Here is a 16,740-nt window from a genome sequence, read left to right as displayed (position 1 = left end):
GTTTCCAAGTCCGCCAAGTGTCCGTTATATAAGGACCACAAGCCGTTGACGTGTTTCTTAAACACCCCGAATGTAGACGGGGATCCACACCAAGTAGGAATCGGAGCCCCGGCCCTTAAATGTCAAGATTGTGTACATCAAGGGAACATGGAACCGGCTGATAGATGCCCTATCTCAAACAGTATTTCCGGGTGAAGAATGCGATGAGGTGGAGCACCTGTCACAGTTTGGGGAGAGGAGAGCTGACGGCTCGTGGGTTTGGAAGGATGGTGCCGGCGGGTATCAGGCGCTTCTTAAGTCCATGGACAAGAAAGAAGGAGAGAAGATGGTGGGCGATATTTTTCAATCACTTGGAGAGGAACGGGTGGACCTCCTGGAATGAGACGAATTCACGAACGGCAAGGCCACGCCACTGTGGGCGTGATACTGAGAGACGCTACAAGAGTCAGTCCTGGCACCCGGGTGTCCTAGTCTCCCCTGCGTCCCGAGACTTGAGCACATAATACCAGATGTTCAGCATTAAATCAATCGAAGACCTTGACGGGCGACGGCTCTAATTCCAGACGAACATCTGCCCTCACGCTCGCTATATGTGGTTAGCCTACCTCAACTCGATAGCAAATTTATCTTACCGCTATAAACCTACAAGAGGAGTAGGAATATCAAAGGAACTATAACTCGAGAATAGATACTGGGCAGCAAGAAGTAAATACATTAAAAGAAACCAGTTTCTAGGTCTCGTGAAGCAGCTCGGTCAGGATATCGGAAGCATTTGGAGTTCCCTAGGAGGAGGAGGAGGGGGAGGAAGAGAAGCCGAATACGGTGGCTGCTATGGTGGTCGCGGATACTATAGTCCGCCGGACAAACTCTAATCTATCACAACTCGGCATCGGAAATGATTTTGATGAAGAGAGTGATGCTATTGAACACTTTTTTTTTTTTTTTTTTTTTTTTTGGATTCGGCAATAGCTGTCAGAACATTCCGCTGCGCCAAAAGGTGAGTGATTGATCTCTCATTAATTGTCTCTAGTTTATGTCAATAACTATGTCTATCTGACAATGCTTACATGAATAGTAGTACGTAATCACTACTACTAATGTAGGCACCTACTGTGTACTATGTACCTACGGTATGTAGGTCTACATACTACTAGTAGTACCTATGCACATCAATGCCTATCTATCTTTATACAAGAGGGTTTAAATTGAGGGTTAATGTTTATGCTATGTAATGGTAATGTATATAGGTAAGTAACATGGGATTTGAGGTCAAAATAATTCCATCCATGGATGGATTTCAAAGCCCAACCAACCTCTTGAAGGGGGCAAAGTTGTGGTTCTCCCTTTTTTGCCAAATTTGATGAAAGCTGCGAAGCCGGAATAGTCATTCCTTCCAACCACTAATAGGTGTCGTAGAGTGGTATCCATGTCGTACCCAGCCTTAGGTGCAGAGAGGTGCAGAGAGGTGCAGAGAGGTGCAGATAGATGCAGAGACATCTGGAGGTGATGGGGTTGTATACGTACATGCGTATAGCCACAACCTGAACTATTTGAACCAATGAAAGATGGCGATTCAGGCCCAACGACAGGTTAAGAACGTTCTAGGTCGATGCTGGCAACTTTCCCAAGTTCCTAGTTTGTCTAGCTTGTAACACGAAGTCAAGGTCGCTCTTTTCTCATCTGCCAACTCCACCATCGGTCCACTTTCCCCCACTGCGTAGAGGGGAACCGCGGAGTACACTAGTATTCAACGCAATTCCATGCAAACTAGCGGTGCGTCGTCGTGATTTCCTGGTCCTTTAGCCCATCATATCCATGGGCATCCTTCTCGTCACGGGGACTAAAAAAAATAAGGGGGGGATTAAAGATTGATGTTACCGCTAGTGCCTGGGTTTACTGTTCAGTCTGTTCTATGTTGGTTGGTATGTACAAGGTAGTTCAGACTGTTAAGTTCATAACCGATTACAGTTTACCGTTTTACAGTTGTAGACTATTATTCTTTAATCTTCATCTTCTTAGGAATTTCAATCAAACTCAATTTTTGACTATCTAACAACTAGATAGTTAATTATTGTTTATCTTTTATCGCACATCATACCTCATACCTCATACCTCATACCTCATACACATTTATTTACATACATATCTCCTAATCTACCTACATACCTTGGTACACATCCCGCATCCCGCATCCCGCATCCCACATCTCACCTCTCACCTCTCACATACACAACTTCACAACTTCACAAACCACAAACCACAAACAACCAAACCCTATAGTCTCTTACACAGAGACACTACTTCACATTATCGATAAATGATCTCGTTATAAAGTAACCCGGTTTACTTCGGCGCTTGTTGTTGGTGTGACATCGCCGATAACCAGCATAGAGCTCAAGATGGCATCAGACGGCGATACTCCCATGCTTGATCCTTCTGCTTCCACAGCACCTCAAGCTACACCTGCTGCAAAACCTCGTCGTAGATTTGCTCCGCAGCTTGTCGAAGAGTCCGTCAAATCCTCTTCGGGTGCTCCAAAGCACCAACCGCAACCGAGCCACAAGATCCCCGCCATAGCACCCACGCCCCCGGTTTCAACTACCAATTCAACCAGGAACCCCACGAGAGATGTTTCAGTTCAGGTAGACGATATTGAGATGCCAGATGCGCCACCACCGCTACCCGTACCACCCAAACCCACGCGGCGCTTTGTTCCTGTTCCAATCGAGACTACCTACGATTCGTACCGGGTGAACAACAACAGGAAGAATCCTCTCGGCCCTACTGCCGAGTTAACACCTGATCCCTCACCGACAACCCCGCATCCGCCCTCCTTTGACGGGGAAACCCAATTCAATGAGCCTCAGAAGAAGCCGAAGAGGAAGTTCGCACCCCAATTGATAGAGACGACGCGAAGATCCAAGAAAGCCGACCAGCCAGGCCCTGCCACGAAACCCATTGATAAGACTGATATTACGCCGGGTACAAACCATATATATGCCCCGAAACCAAAGCGAAAAACAGTTCCGCGATCTGCTACTGCTGGTGCTCCAAGCGCCAACACCGAGGGCGATGGCTTTTTAACACCACGCCGACAACAGTCCATGAAGCCGCACCCGAATACCCGAAGAAGCACCCGCCAATCTTTCGCTCCTGAGCTCGACACTATTCTCTCATCCGACTCTGAGAAGTCTTCTGAGGAAGACGACGATACTGCAGACACTTCTGCTCTTTGCCTTGGTGCCCCAGCTCTTACCAGCGAGAACTCGGTACAAGATGGTGACGATGTTGGAGATTCGTGGAGTAGCAGGCACTACCACCTACGTGACAGGAGGGAGTCGTGCGACGAAGAATTCTCGGGCTATCTACTAGCCGTGGCTGCAAGGGAGGCCCATAGGCAACGTGAGTTGGAAGCGGCCATGGCAGCGTTCCCCAATGGTGTACGGCCTGAAGGTGTGGAGCATTTCCTTGTCAGGGACAATTCCGAAGATGATGATGGCCTAGTTGGTCTAGATGACGAACGATCACGACATGGGACGTCGCAGCTTCCACGCCGCAAGGAATCAGACCCCGGTTGGGCCGTCAAAGAGATGCGAGCGCATGCTGAAAGGTTGGCTCAGGCTAAGCAAGAAAACATGAATATCGACGACGATTTAGATCGTATGGACATAGCACCCCCACCAGAAGATCCCTTGTGGACCACAGCTTCGTTCCGAGCTTCTCTCGATGAGACAATGAAGGAAGCCCCAGGCCCCGCGGTATCTGCGTCCTCGCCAGCCTTGCTAGCCCGAGTGGATTCACATCCCAACGTACCTTCGCCACGTCAGGCACCGGAAACTGGCCTTCGTGCCATCCCATTTGGTATTCCTTTCGGGTATCTCAATAATGAACCGGAAGATCCCCAGATGCGGAAGATGCGCATGGCAGCTTCACCTCCTATGCTCGGTGGCGACCTCGAATTCCGCATGTGCCCTAGCCCGAAGCATACGCGTATGGAACCAAGCCAGCGGTATTGCGCCATCGAGAGGCCTGAGCAACGGCGAGATGTTACGGGAAATACAGGGCTTTGGCGTGGATACTGCTCTGCTAAGGCCAACAACACCGTAGAGATCGCGCACCCAGGGCCCAATCTCCTTATGACTCCCCAGGAACCAACTTCACTACAGGATCCATTTTCCGCCGCATTCACAGCATCCCTATCAAATATGAGCCGTGTCATAAGTAGCACTCCAACACCTGGTGCTACATCTCCGACAACCCGTCATAACCAGCACAGAGGTCTCCATATGCTCTCAGGGCTTGACGAACGACTGAAAAAGGAGAAGGCTCGCAAGGAGCGCGAAGAGCGTATCATGGCTGAATTTGATGATTCCTTCGTCACGCAAGTTTACAATTACATCAGTCTCGGGTATCCCGCGACCGCGCGTGCTTTCGACGCAGAGTTGAGCAAAATCAGTGGCATCGACATTCACGAACTACGCAAGGATGACAACTTTAAGATGGAGGTGGGCTTCATGTTGACAATGGAGATGAGCATCCATAAGGGCCATTCACCGAGCAATTCTGATAGCGGTGAGGAGATACAGTTCCGTACACCTGAGGAGGATGAGAGAAGAACTCGTAGGAAACCAAAGCCGCCACGATGGATTGCCCTTAAGCTGTATATACGCGAGTGGGCGCGCCAGCACCCTAGCCTTAACGACGCAGGGACTGGCGAAATGGCTTGGGGTGTTAGAGCTAGAAGGGGGAGCTGGGCAATTTAGAGGAATATACGATGGTGCACCCATATATTTGGTTGTTGCATAGCACCGAGGCGTTTGCCCTTTTTTGGGTATACTCGAAACGATTGAGTATATGAAAACAAGAAAAAGAAGAAAGCACGATTTGTGTATAATGGGATGGCTTTGGGCTTTGGGAGTAGGGGGGCGGTATATTACGGTACCTAGGTAGTTAAGGGGTTTGCATATGAGTTAGTTACTTGAGGTATAGCCGTCGTGGGCGTCGAGTGTCTAAGCGATCTGGGGCTTTTTATACAGTATCATTAGGTTGGCGTTTCAGCGAGGGGGGCTTTGCTTTTAGAGAGACAGAGAGACAGAGACAGACAGAGAGAGAAAGAGAGGAAAAGAGGGAGAGGGTCGGAGACATGAGCCCTGGTTAGAGAAGAAAATTCACTAGAGGAGGAAATAGGACCGTCTTTGGCTGACCTTGGCCAGCACGGAGAATACAAGTAGGAAGAAACGAAGAAATTGATTCTCCCCCGCCTCCTTAAGCTTTTCTGCATCGAATGTCTTCACATCGTACTAACCTAGGCAAGTACCTAGTATAGAGGTTTATGTATAAATGACTCTATTAGATGTGCAACATCTTTAAGATTGATTCTGTACTGCCTACCTAGATACACAGCATAGATGCGATGCTTGATGGCCCCTAGTATGCCATCGCCACTTTAAGATCTTAGAACGAGTGAGTTATAGCGTGCCTGGTTTAGATATGCACCTGCATACCTATGTATGTACACCTCGCACCTGCGTCCCTCGCGGACCTGGGGAGAGGCGAGGAATACATACATCCATACTCACGTAAACCGATAATGGAGCGTTCTCGGCATCGCTCCGGTGCCTCCAGCTTCCAACAACCAAAAAAAGGTTGCGGCTGGGTAGGTAGGTAGGTAGGTACATATACCTAATGCAAGCCCAGTGGTGGTGGGCCGATTAAAATCAGCTCACTCATTCACTCACTCTACGCGGGTTCCAAGCCAAAGGAATACCTACCCTACTAAGGTATTGTGCTGTTCCCATTTCGAAGCCAATAGGCGCAAAACACGGAACGGTGCCGAGGTAGTGTACCTATGTAAGCTTTCGATTACGACAGCCGTTTCGTCATTTTTTTTTAAAAAAAAAAGCTCTGGTGGGTAGTTTGTGATAGGTATGTATGCATGTACTGTATGTACGGCGCTCGCCAAGTTCTTTACCACCAACTGGGTTGGACTAACCCATATATATACCTAGGTATGTATGGGTATGTACGGTGTCCGCCAAGTTTCTTTGTTTTTTCCCACCAAACTACGTATGTCCACCCGAGAAGATAAAACATTACCAGAAACGAAACTTTCGCCACCGAGACAAGAGACGAGACGAGACGAGACGGTCGTAAGTTTCCACGAGTTAAGCGGCGTTTTCGTACTATGGGATGCGTGGATTGGGTCACAGGAGTAGTTATTGGCTGGTTTTCCGTAAGGGCCGGCACTGCTCCGGCTTTTCCGCCTTCTGGAAGGCTATTAACTAGAAGATTGGGAATGGTCCGAGCAGCGACGCTTGTGGCGAAAGCTATACCATCAGTATCGGAACGCTTATCCTCCTCGGCGAGACTATCTTCCCGTGATTTAGTACCTCTGAGAGTGATTTGATGGGTTGCCGTGATCAGTTTAGTGGTTGGAATTTACTGGCACTCGAACACGGTCCCATCAACACTAGGACCAATAAACATAATCGACGCAGGATATTAAAGTGCTGAAGGCATCTGCCAGGAATGCGGCCGGGTCTTCTGTCCTCAAGTTGTTAAAGGGCGTAACCTCCGGGATTCGGCTTAGTAAGTCGAGCCCCTTTTTAGCTCACCCCCCTTTCCCCTTTCTCCCCCCTTTCTTTTTGTTTTAAAGTAGGGTACTTATCTCACCAATCCTCACGTTTAAAATGAACCTAACATTACCTGTGACTTCAACTAGCCCTCGATATCTGTCAATAATACTCTGCTCCCGTCGCCACACTAGGGGCCATGTAGATATAGATATATGTGGATCATTGAACAGTCACATCTCACATTCTACGTCAAAGGTGAAGGTGAAGTTAAAGTTTGTATTATACCTGCATGGTTTTAGAGCCGCGAGAGATGGCCAGAATCTTTATGGGCATCGCAGCCGCGTAAAACAGAGCCTTCTGTTGGCGCATTGGCCTAGGCTCGAATTCGATGTCTTCGACGACAAAGCGGTGGTGGGCTACGGACGTCAGCGTGGATATCTTTATCCTTTTTTGATCAGGTTCGTATATGGGTTATAAGCAAGTACGTACCGCACTGATCTCTAAACATCTGGAAAGTCTCGGCATTGCGAACCACGCCTGCTATGATGACTTGTAGGCCCGGTCTCATATCAAACAGATCTTGGAGTGTTAAGACCAGGGCTGATATAGCTACTTTATCGTATGTCTGTGGATCAGGTTGGCAACCGGTCACCTACTTGACAAGGTGAATGCAAACTTACAATATCGGCACCGATGATAACATCATATGGGTGACTAGCGCAATCCGCCTTGATCCAAGACTCATCAGAAAAGGGGCCCCATGTCAAAGTTTCCGTTCTAACTTTGTGTGCTTCATCAACGTGATTCAAGGCGAGGTTCTCTTTCAAGGCCTGAATAACACCTTCGTCGCCATCGGTAGCAGTAACGTGCTTGGCTTGTAAATGCTTAGCTGCTAGAATCGTAAGGAACCCGGTACCAGCGCCTAGTTCCAATACATTCTTGCCACGGACGCGGCGTGAGCCTTCCTCAGTCAGTAAGTACGAGCCAAGGTGAAGGGATCCTTCCCAGGTCCGAAACCCTGTCGTTCGCGAGCCTGATACCAAGTATCGTCGCTCGAGCAAGGTTATTGTAGGGTCCAACTCATCAGGTTGAGAATTGTTTGAACTGCCCTTCTCTGATAAACAGGTGAAGGTTACGTAGGCGTCTTCCCGAACTTCCTCAGACTCGGAGGGTACGCTGTGGTTTATGAGATGTGTGAGACATTCGGTGAGCTTGTTGGAGATTTTCTAGAATCTCCTTAAGCAAAGGGGGTCACAAAAGGGGCAAGGTAGGTAGCTTATCAAGCCGGGGGAGCGTACGTCTTTCGTGGGGTTTTCCTCTATTGCCTTCTCAATCTTACCGATGAGCTGTCTCAAGACTCGCATCTGGTAGCTCTCGGGTGGTAGCCTTGTATTTTGACTTGTGTCGAATAAGTTTCGGTACAGCCATTGTTGCACGTCGCTGTTCTTGAGATATTTGGTCGGTGGCCAAGCGAGAAAATCAGGTTCGAAGAGTTGGATATACTGCCTGCGTGGTAAGGTTAATTGAGGATCTGAGTTTTGATCGGACATATCAAAGTTGGAACAAAGGTATTTGAACTGTTGGGGGTTGTATAGGATGAGGTGAGTCTATTATTACCGTTGCTACATGAGGTACATGATATATTCATATATTCAGTATTGTATTTGTACATCCCATTTATTACATAATCACACAGAAACTAGTTAGCGTATAACTACTTAACCTACATAGTTAAATGCAACCACTTATATAAATGTAACCACTTAGTTACGAAGTATATAAATGTAACCACTTACATAAATGTAACCACTTACATAAATGTATTTCACCTCAAATGTTCAACGTCGCATCCCGGGATATCAAAAAGAACTTGAACAATATATACACTTGATGGAATAGTGAGTGACATGTCGCATCGAGTACTAGTAGTATTACCTATCTCAAATGAACCTACACTCTTCAGTCTTCCTTCGAACGGCCCGGGCGTTTTCTCTTTTTCAGCCTACAAATGCAGTGTCACCAACCATGCCACCGGCATTGACTATCATGGACAATCAGGGATCAGCTGGAGTTACTACATAAGGCAAAGAGTCACCTGGTCGGAACAAGCTTCTCCGAATGTGTCTGGGGAGACCAGATGCTGTCAAAAACGACTTAGGTACATACTCGAGCAAGCTTGGTTTGATAATAGAACAATAGAGTCTGCTTCTCATCATTAGATGTGATACTCAAAATGAATCAAATCATATAAACAAGTATCGTGATTTTGTGATGGCCCTCGTAACTCGTCCGACCGGTACCGCCGCCCTCATACTCACCATAGTCGCCGTACTAGTCCCAGCTCTCTACCGCTCTGTATCCCCGTTCCTGACCACACTACTCACTCCGCTCCTCACCTCTTTTCCGCCATCCATCTCCCATATCTATAACCAACCTGCTGAAATCCTTTCCTCTCCTTATTCATCTCACTCTCCCTCCTACCCTTCCCCCACCTGCCTCCCCCACACGTACAAAACCGAGATCATCTCCATCGACCCCCTTCTAATCTACATTGACTCGTTCCTCTCACCGACCGAGATAGAGGCCCTCCTCGAAGCCGGCGAGCGCGAGTTCGCCCCCTCTCAAATCTACAAAAGCGGCCGCAATGGCGGGTCAGCCACCCGCACTTCCTCCTCGGCTGGCCTCCCGCGTGACAACCCGGCGGTCCAGTGCGTGTTGCGCCGGGCGGAGGCGTTCCTCGGCACCATGCTAGACTCGGCGCGCGATGACATCGGCCCGCCGCAGCTGGTGCGCTACACGGCTGGCCAGCGGTTCAACCGCCACCATGATGTATGTGAACTTTTCTGAGCGATCCGTGTCTCTCACTCCATATCCTTCCTTTTTTTTTTTTGCCTCTCCCCCCCCCCCCCCCCCCCTTTTTTTTTTTTTTTGATCCATCTTCCGATGAACTAGGCAGTACGCCTGAACCGAGCTTAGGAAGCTTCTGCCCCATCAGGCTCTATCTACACTTTGTATATCCCTAGGATAAAGAGAAAGAGCCCGTTATTAACTCCCCCATCTTCCTTTCCTGCCCACAGTGGTACGAGCACCCGCAGCCCCACCGCCGCGGCATGCTCGGGCGCGGGAAAAGCTGGAACCGCGTCGCGAGCTTCTTCGCCATCCTGCAGGACCGGTGCACCGGCGGCGAGACGTGGTTCCCGTACGTGAACACGACTGCGCCCGCACCGCCACCGCCACCTCCAACGACAAACGACAACAACAGCAATACCACCAGCAGCAGCAGCAGCAGCAGCAGCAGCAGCGTGTGGAGGCGACACGAGGACGGCGGTCTCGCGTTCAAACCCGTGGCGGGCAATGCCCTGTTCTGGGTCAACCTGTTCGCGAACGGCACGGGAGACGACCGCACCATACATGCGGGCTTGCCGGTGGGAGAGGGGCTCAAGACTGCGATGAATATCTGGCCTCGCAAGTTCTATGAGTGAGGAGGGAATTTGTTTGTTTCTTTGTGTTATCTTACCCTGGGACAAGTTTGCTTTGGGAAGGGGGGGGGATGGGGATGGGGGATATTCATGATTCCTAACCTGGGTATAACTTTGGGGGTAGCGAGTTCCTAGTTGCTTTAATATCAATGACCTCTCAACTTTCATTCTTCTCTTATACTTATACTTTGAGCTCAGCGGTCAATTTATCACGAGACAAGTTCAAAAGATACCTAGGTACGAAAACAAACCTGTAGGCGAGGGCCCGTGGTTGCACATGCCAAGTACATGTAGCTCCATATTCGCATAAGTGAGGCATCAACCATCGATAGGTAATTGTTGGTAACTGTATAAGAGCGCCACGTCGAGAATCTGTTATATCTAAAATCGATCGTCTAGGATCTTAATATAGAGTCACCTAGGTTAGGTGCCTGCCTACCTAACTTAGATCAATACTTGAAGAATAGGTAAGTCAGCATACCAAAGTTCTTACATAGGCTCCCGAAGCATACAAGAGCTAAAGCTTGAGGCGTTGAATAAAGGTCTAGTCCCAAATTTAATCTAAAATGAAATTTGATTTGTTTCCTCATCTAAATCGGCCTGATTCTCACCTTTTGGTGGGTGTTCCTAAAGTAAGTCTTACGGCATCCCGCCCGTGTCTCATAGACGGGGTTATTTATTCGTATTTTTGTATTCTTACACAGAAAGACTCCTGAGTAATAAAGTCATGCTTAGGTAGCTGAACCATTTCATACTTCCCTAAGCTTGGACAATGAGCTGAACATCTGCCACCGTTGCCCGCGCCATCTTCTTAAGAAGCGTTCTTTCATCCGCTTCACGATATCTTTCCCAACCGTCAAGTCCCTCCTTCGCCTGAATACTCAATGTCTCATAGCCCTGCTTAATTATCTCCGCTACCTCAGTGCTAGTAAGGTTCCTCTTGGAGCCACCAGAGTCGAGCATTGCTTTGTAATGAGTGCTCACACTGACGAGTGTACCTATAGAATTTGATGGCCGGCTTGATAGACCGTAAGTATCACGGAATTTTATCAAGACTTCGCCGCTTTCTACAACTTTGTAGAAGAGGTCGTCGTAGGCGGCAGGTGTGGGGAGAAATGCCTCGCCGGCAGAAAGAGAAAGAGCTAATAGGTTTACGACGAGATCTAGAAGGGTATCGAAGTGAGATAGGCCTTTGAGGTCTGGCGCATAGGTCGTGAGGAAGCGGATGAGGGACAACAGTGAGCGAAACAGCTCAGACCAGTGATACTGTAATCGTGTTCGTGACCGGGACAGGTACGAGATGATGCGTAGCATGATGCCAACGCAGAGGGTATAGAGGCTGACATCCAACCTACGCCGCAAGTTGTGATTGATGCCATCAATCATGGTATCTAGAACACTCGTTGCCAAGATACGATCTCCTCGGGCAGCCGGTAGAAACGGTTGGCGTTGACGACAGAGTCGTACCGCGACTTTACTCTCATCGCTGCATATCCGTTTACACAGAAGCTGATCTTCAATGAGCAGCCGGAAGACCATCAGACTGAGATGCGCGTAGTTGGTGGTCCGGGTAGACAAAAACGCGTGTTGGAGGAGGTAAGAAGTTAATGATAGGAAACTAGAAATCGGTTGCTCTTCGCCCTTCTCGGCTCGCAACGTGACAAGATTGAAGCAAAAAAGTTTGTTGGCGTGGCTAAAGTCGTACGTCCCTAGCAACACAGCAGCATCCTCGCCTGGCCTACTTGGATTAGTTGGTGTCTATTAGATAGAATGAAGGGCGACCTACAGTTTTGCGAACATCTGCTTGGCCACTTCAGGGTCGTACGTGGGCTTTTGGTTCGCCTTTGCACCAGGGGCAATAGCTCCGAGGCCGATCATGCTCAAGGTGTTAGCAAAGGACCATCCTTCAGGCAAGTCTTGTAAGATATCAATATATTGGCCCCTTAAGGTCCGGCAGGTGTGTCCAACACACTTGATAATCTTCTGGATGGCTGCCTCATTAACGAAGTCATTGAGGCGCAACTGATAGGGGTTCTGAAACTCGAACTTGTTGTAGTTCGCTAATAGACCTAGTAGCGTAAAGGGTCCTTTAACGGTGAAGGGGGTATCGGATTCTTGGATAAACTGCACTATATCAGCTTCTGCATGCCAGTATCGGCTCGAGAAAGGACTCACCTTCATTATGGCAGGGAAAAGATCCCGTTGTATGAAATAGGTCAGAAGGCTAGTCTGATATGCCCCCGAAGTAATGGATAAAACAACTTCGACAGCTCTTTGGCGAACTTCCACTTCACCCCTGTTGTTAACATCCTGACCTGTTCTTGTAACCAGAAATGACGACCTACTTGTCTTGCCATTGCGAATAATTCCATCCAAAGCCCCAACAAAATCGGCGAAAACTACGTCGACTTGATCCAGCCCCGCTAGGATAGCAATGATATCTGAGCTTGGGTTCGTATACTTCTTGGGGAGGATGACAGAGAAGAATGTCGTTAGGGTCTGTGGAATATTAGTTAGTAACAAGTACTTTTTGTATTGATGCATTTCTTCATATTGGATCTATGAGATATTACCTCGAGCGCATGTAGTTCAGCCGCATCACCACCCTTCTTAAGACACTCTACAGCTCGCAAAAAGAGCTGTTGGGTTTGGGCCTGTAACGTCAAGAGGTCGTCGGGTCCAAGACGTGCTAGTATGTTCTGCAGGGAGGCTTGATCGGGGTTCAAGAGGAAGAGCTCCCTCCAAAAGCCCTCGGGCTTGTCGGCTTCTAGATCGGCATCATCCTACTCAAGCAGGAACGGTCAGCGACACGTTAATGCGTCACTCCTTGACTCGTAATGTATCCATGGAAATTGTATACTAGGACATACCTTAGAATCTCGTTGTCAGCGTGTTTGCTTAGACCTAAGATTGAAAGGGGAATCCAATGTCACCGAACCTTGAATAGCGCCTCATACAACTGGACGACCTTGGGCTGGAAGGTCTCAGGTCGGGCTTGCTGGGTCAATGGAGAGGCTTCCATGGCCGACGAAGACGGTGCAGGGATAGACAACACATAAACGCAGTTCAGTCTATGCGGTTGACATATTGGTGATAATAAGCGAGATGGATTGGATCGTTATCGAGCTCGGATATTTGGGAAGTTTGTCTTTTTCGGTTATCGCTAAAAGTTTGTGATATGCATCTGTCTGCGCCGTTTGATTTGATTGAACAAATGAATGTGAGTGGTCACTGGTTGTTGTAATATCAGAAAGCGACTGAATTAGGAACTAGGAATCGAGAATCGAGGCATTGCGACACGTCGCGAATTGCATAAGTGGATTGCTGTGCTATGCTGGAGGTACATACCCCTGTAACTTTATATAATGTTAACATAATGTTAAGCTACTCGGTACCTGCATACACTAGTATGTAACTGCACATGTACGCTTAACGGCGCCCGAGCCGGAACACATTATTCCGTTTTTGCCTAGTAACTACAGTACAATAACTACATGTACCTACTAACTAATAACTATTCGTACCTAGGTATCATAGCGTACCGGTAGATTGGGTGACCAATGAGACCCTTGTGATTGGCTCGGCCAAAGCCGGATTGTAATCAACCGATATGTCATCAGATGTTAATTAACTCTCCAAACTTTAGCACATTCAACTTTACAACTCGCATACAGTACACTTAGTCCTTTTTTTCGCCTTCAATTGAATTCCTTACCTCCCAACAAAGCCAACAAGTATTTCAAAAAGTATTCTAACGACTATTACGATTACATTAACGGCGCTTCTTCGTACTTCGCATATAGAAAATATTATTTGTAACTTTAGCCACACACATACACACTCCAACGTCATGAGCCCGCCTCGCATAGCTCTATCACGAGCTTCGACTGGTCTACTTGGCCGTCGCCTTACCACTCAAGCCCCAGTTATACGACCTTGCGAGAGTCTCCTGCGACAGTTCTCCAACTACAAGCCGTGGTACTCGTCAGACAAAGTACAGAAGACCGTGTCATCCTACCAACCCTACCCTCTTAACCCCACCAACTCCCCTCGCCCGAGCAATGAGCCCATCCCAGAGACCTCTGTCGCAAGCCCTGTGCCCCAAGTTCATGAGACACGACCACCTCCCCAATCGCAAGTGTCAACGCATCCCGACGCTACCGTTACTAAGAACGAGGCACAAACCCCGAAGCCAACGGCCCCGAAGCGCAAGTTGAGGCCGCGCAAAGCCGCATTGAAGCTCACTCCATCAGCGGTAGATCACCTTCGTGGTCTACTCGACCAGCCTGAGCCAAAGTTGATCAAAGTCGGCGTACGCAATAGGGGTTGCAGTGGCCTATCTTATCATCTTGACTACGTCGAGAAGCCAGGCGCGTTTGACGAGGAGGTGGAACAAGACGGGGTAAAGGTCCTGATCGACAGCAAAGCCCTATTCAGTATTATAGGTAGCGAGATGGATTGGATCGAGGACAAGTTGAGTCAACGGTTTATATTCCGAAACCCAAACATAAGTACGTCTCATACCCTCATCCTGACATATTATGCCAATGCTGACCTATACACAGAGGAGGAATGTGGCTGTGGCGAGTCGTTCATGGTGTAATTCACATAACTGTACGGATAGATCGAGAGATACCATTTTGCATTGGGCGGCGTTCCTCTTATAAATACAGGCGCCAAGGATAACGCATACATGACTTCTACTATATTACTACATTGCTTGGCGGGCTCGTCCACTCAGTCAACGAGTTGTATTAGTGAATCCTATTCACATGAAGGCTAATTGAACTTACTGTTGATACGATCATGTCGTTCGTCAGAGCTAACAAACTCTCTGGATAGTCATGGCCAAGTGTCTTTCCCGAGCACAGTTTGATGTGACCACCTACCTATTCAAAAGCTACTATTGTCAATGCCGAATAGTTCTAGCAAGAGGTTATTATTGAAGTAGGGTTTCCAACATCATCAAGTTATCGGAGAGAAGATTTAAAATATGTCTTCATAAAGACTTAGACGAAATCTTACCTGGTGAGAAAATAGCCTCGCTTTCGTATCATCGTTTAGTGATGTTAGTCGAAGCTAGAGCACATCTTATCATGCTCCTACTGCTATAAATAGGTTGAGGCTTTCAAATACAATGAAATCAGTCAACCCTTTCGTTTATTTCGTTCATCCCCTGTTGAAAACATGACTCTCGTTGAAGCAGAAAGCAGCGCCACCCTCGTGAGCAAAACGAGGCGGATAGGAGATGGAGAGGAGCCGAATTCGCGTGCTTCGGGTTGTTTTATACTCCAGTCACCACTCGAGCTGATCCTCCTCATATCGAAGCATCTCTGTCCAGTCAGCTTAGCCATACTGTCCCAAACTTGTCGTGCAATGTACGCCATCCTGGCTACAAAATACAATATCAAGCACTTTACTCGTGTGGATTATCTAGAGTATCTTGCCAGCCTCTCCCGCGACTCTCCAACGCAATGGCTGTGCGAGGTATGCTTAAAGCTTCACCCCGTCTCACAAGAGGATACGCCAGCAGAGCCATGGCACATCCTTTGCCCTCTCGGGAGCGACGTGTGGCGCTCGCGCGCATACAGGAACTACGGGAACTGCCGGATCGACATGCGCCTCGTCAACCTCGAGTACCGCCACATCCAGCTTGCTCTCAAGTACACGCGCCTGGCGAGCCCGGAATATGAGGCTTACCTGCAGAAGCTCATGGCGCCGTACCATAACCCAAACTTCCACACTCACATGCATTTCAGCAACGAGCAAAGCCTCCTCTCTCACGCCGAATACTCGACTCAATCCAAGATCATCATGGGTCCCAAGGGAAAGCTCATATTCCTGTTGTCGTCCATCTGGCGTTATCACAAGGGCTCCAAGGCCCTGTCTATCGAGGCCCTGGGAGACTTGAAGATTTGTCCACATCTCCAGTTCTACCCCAATCTCACGCCCCTTCTAGACTACCCCCTAGGCACCCTGGGCAAGTCCGTTGACATAGCCATCAAGGCTCAGGATATTGGGGCGGAGGTCGTGGGTGCGTGTCCGCGGTGTCCTACTGACTTCTCCACCCGCGCGAACGCGGAGTGTATCGAGCTGCGCGTGTGGCAAAACATGGGGCCCGAGGTGTCTCCCCACAACTTGGAGTGGAGGATTCATGCGAGGGTGGTCCACGAATGCTTTAACGGCATCAACTTTGGGTTCTGGGGACCGATTGTTTATCACGAACCCGGCAGTGTTCGACAACTGTGTGAAGAAGGGACTTCAGAAGAGGAAATCTCACGTCTTAGGCCTAAACTGAGTCTAGAGGAGTTGGATGAGCGTGATGGCTTGATCTAGCCGCTAGCAAACTTGCTATGTCGTCAGGGTCAACAACAATAAGGGGGGAAATGCATTTCTAGGTACATACATAGCTTAAAGAGGTCATCTGGGTACAGCTCGAGTATTAATTAGCTTTACTGTAGCTCACTACCTAGGTTAATATACTTACGCCATCTATTCCCGCGCCCCTTTGATATGTACCCAGTAGTTTATCGTGAATGCCTAGAACAACATCACTAACACCCATAACAAGACCACACGGTGATTAAATTATGTACCCACCGATCTAACTACCTGGCGCGTCTAATAATGAAAACCTGATCCATATTGCCATGGCCTTTCTTCTGATCCTTTTCTAAATCCCGTAT

At 48.4% G+C, this 16,740-nt stretch overlaps 6 protein-coding genes across 6 annotated transcripts; 4 read left to right on the top strand and 2 right to left on the bottom strand.

Annotated features, from left to right (window-relative positions):
• Positions 1-1,872: 1,872 nt before the first annotated feature.
• Positions 1,873-4,902, top strand: GGS25DRAFT_201057 (uncharacterized protein). Its single transcript, XM_049256801.1, has 2 exons — positions 1,873-1,898; positions 1,943-4,902. The coding sequence occupies exon 2, from the start codon at positions 2,400-2,402 to the stop codon at positions 4,761-4,763; it is 2,364 nt and encodes a 787-aa protein (XP_049119326.1). The 5' UTR covers positions 1,873-1,898; positions 1,943-2,399; the 3' UTR covers positions 4,764-4,902.
• A 1,952-nt stretch (positions 4,903-6,854) lies between these two features.
• Positions 6,855-8,125, bottom strand: GGS25DRAFT_519859 (putative methyltransferase-domain-containing protein; the record flags this gene model as incomplete). Its single annotated transcript, XM_049263786.1, has 4 exons — positions 6,855-6,991; positions 7,065-7,200; positions 7,256-7,801; positions 7,874-8,125. 4 exons carry the CDS (start codon positions 8,123-8,125, stop codon positions 6,855-6,857), a joined length of 1,071 nt encoding a protein of 356 aa, XP_049119325.1.
• A 257-nt stretch (positions 8,126-8,382) lies between these two features.
• GGS25DRAFT_530312 (uncharacterized protein) lies at positions 8,383-10,265 on the top strand. The gene is made up of 2 exons (XM_049265368.1): positions 8,383-9,404; positions 9,599-10,265. Exons 1-2 carry the CDS (start codon positions 8,847-8,849, stop codon positions 10,055-10,057), a joined length of 1,017 nt encoding a protein of 338 aa, XP_049119324.1. The 5' UTR covers positions 8,383-8,846; the 3' UTR covers positions 10,058-10,265.
• A 300-nt stretch (positions 10,266-10,565) lies between these two features.
• On the bottom strand, positions 10,566-13,366 carry GGS25DRAFT_483194 (DUF1741-domain-containing protein). The gene is made up of 6 exons (XM_049260334.1): positions 12,993-13,366; positions 12,628-12,837; positions 12,400-12,553; positions 12,230-12,342; positions 11,841-12,178; positions 10,566-11,792 (listed from the first exon to the last, which is right to left on the bottom strand). The coding sequence occupies exons 1-6, from the start codon at positions 13,074-13,076 to the stop codon at positions 10,814-10,816; spliced, it is 1,878 nt and encodes a 625-aa protein (XP_049119323.1). The 5' UTR covers positions 13,077-13,366; the 3' UTR covers positions 10,566-10,813.
• Positions 13,367-13,597: 231 nt separating this feature from the next.
• Positions 13,598-14,949, top strand: GGS25DRAFT_200917 (uncharacterized protein). The gene is made up of 2 exons (XM_049256799.1): positions 13,598-14,565; positions 14,620-14,949. Exons 1-2 carry the CDS (start codon positions 13,905-13,907, stop codon positions 14,655-14,657), a joined length of 699 nt encoding a protein of 232 aa, XP_049119322.1. The 5' UTR covers positions 13,598-13,904; the 3' UTR covers positions 14,658-14,949.
• On the top strand, positions 14,950-16,611 carry GGS25DRAFT_200923 (uncharacterized protein). Its single transcript, XM_049256800.1, has one exon. It carries the CDS (start codon positions 15,242-15,244, stop codon positions 16,388-16,390), a length of 1,149 nt encoding a protein of 382 aa, XP_049119321.1. The 5' UTR covers positions 14,950-15,241; the 3' UTR covers positions 16,391-16,611.
• Positions 16,612-16,740: the final 129 nt, after the last annotated feature.

This window comes from Hypoxylon fragiforme (genome assembly GCF_022984875.1).
Source record: "Hypoxylon fragiforme strain CBS 206.31 chromosome Unknown GGS25scaffold_3, whole genome shotgun sequence".
In the NCBI taxonomy this organism is placed as follows: domain Eukaryota; kingdom Fungi; phylum Ascomycota; class Sordariomycetes; order Xylariales; family Hypoxylaceae; genus Hypoxylon; species Hypoxylon fragiforme.
This window is presented reverse-complemented; position numbering and strand designations above follow the sequence as displayed.

What these genes read in the sequence shown, in the direction of transcription:
- GGS25DRAFT_530312 (XM_049265368.1), top strand. Translation starts at nt 8,847, where the DNA reads ATGGCCCTCGTAACTCGTCCGACCGGTACCGCCGCCCTCATACTCACC. An exon ending in GGTTCAACCGCCACCATGAT is followed by an intron (nt 9,405 to 9,598) that starts GTATGTGAACTT and finishes GTATATCCCTAG; the next exon opens with GATAAAGAGAAAGAGCCCGT.
- GGS25DRAFT_200917 (XM_049256799.1), top strand. Translation starts at nt 13,905, where the DNA reads ATGAGCCCGCCTCGCATAGCTCTATCACGAGCTTCGACTGGTCTACTT. An exon ending in ATTCCGAAACCCAAACATAA is followed by an intron (nt 14,566 to 14,619) that starts GTACGTCTCATA and finishes ACCTATACACAG; the next exon opens with AGGAGGAATGTGGCTGTGGC.
- GGS25DRAFT_483194 (XM_049260334.1), bottom strand. Translation starts at nt 13,076, where the DNA reads ATGGAAGCCTCTCCATTGACCCAGCAAGCCCGACCTGAGACCTTCCAG. An exon ending in TATTCGCAATGGCAAGACAA is followed by an intron (nt 12,343 to 12,399) that starts GTAGGTCGTCAT and finishes ACAGGGGTGAAG; the next exon opens with TGGAAGTTCGCCAAAGAGCT. An exon ending in TTTTCCCTGCCATAATGAAG is followed by an intron (nt 12,179 to 12,229) that starts GTGAGTCCTTTC and finishes GATATAGTGCAG; the next exon opens with TTTATCCAAGAATCCGATAC.
- GGS25DRAFT_201057 (XM_049256801.1), top strand. Translation starts at nt 2,400, where the DNA reads ATGGCATCAGACGGCGATACTCCCATGCTTGATCCTTCTGCTTCCACA.
- GGS25DRAFT_200923 (XM_049256800.1), top strand. Translation starts at nt 15,242, where the DNA reads ATGACTCTCGTTGAAGCAGAAAGCAGCGCCACCCTCGTGAGCAAAACG.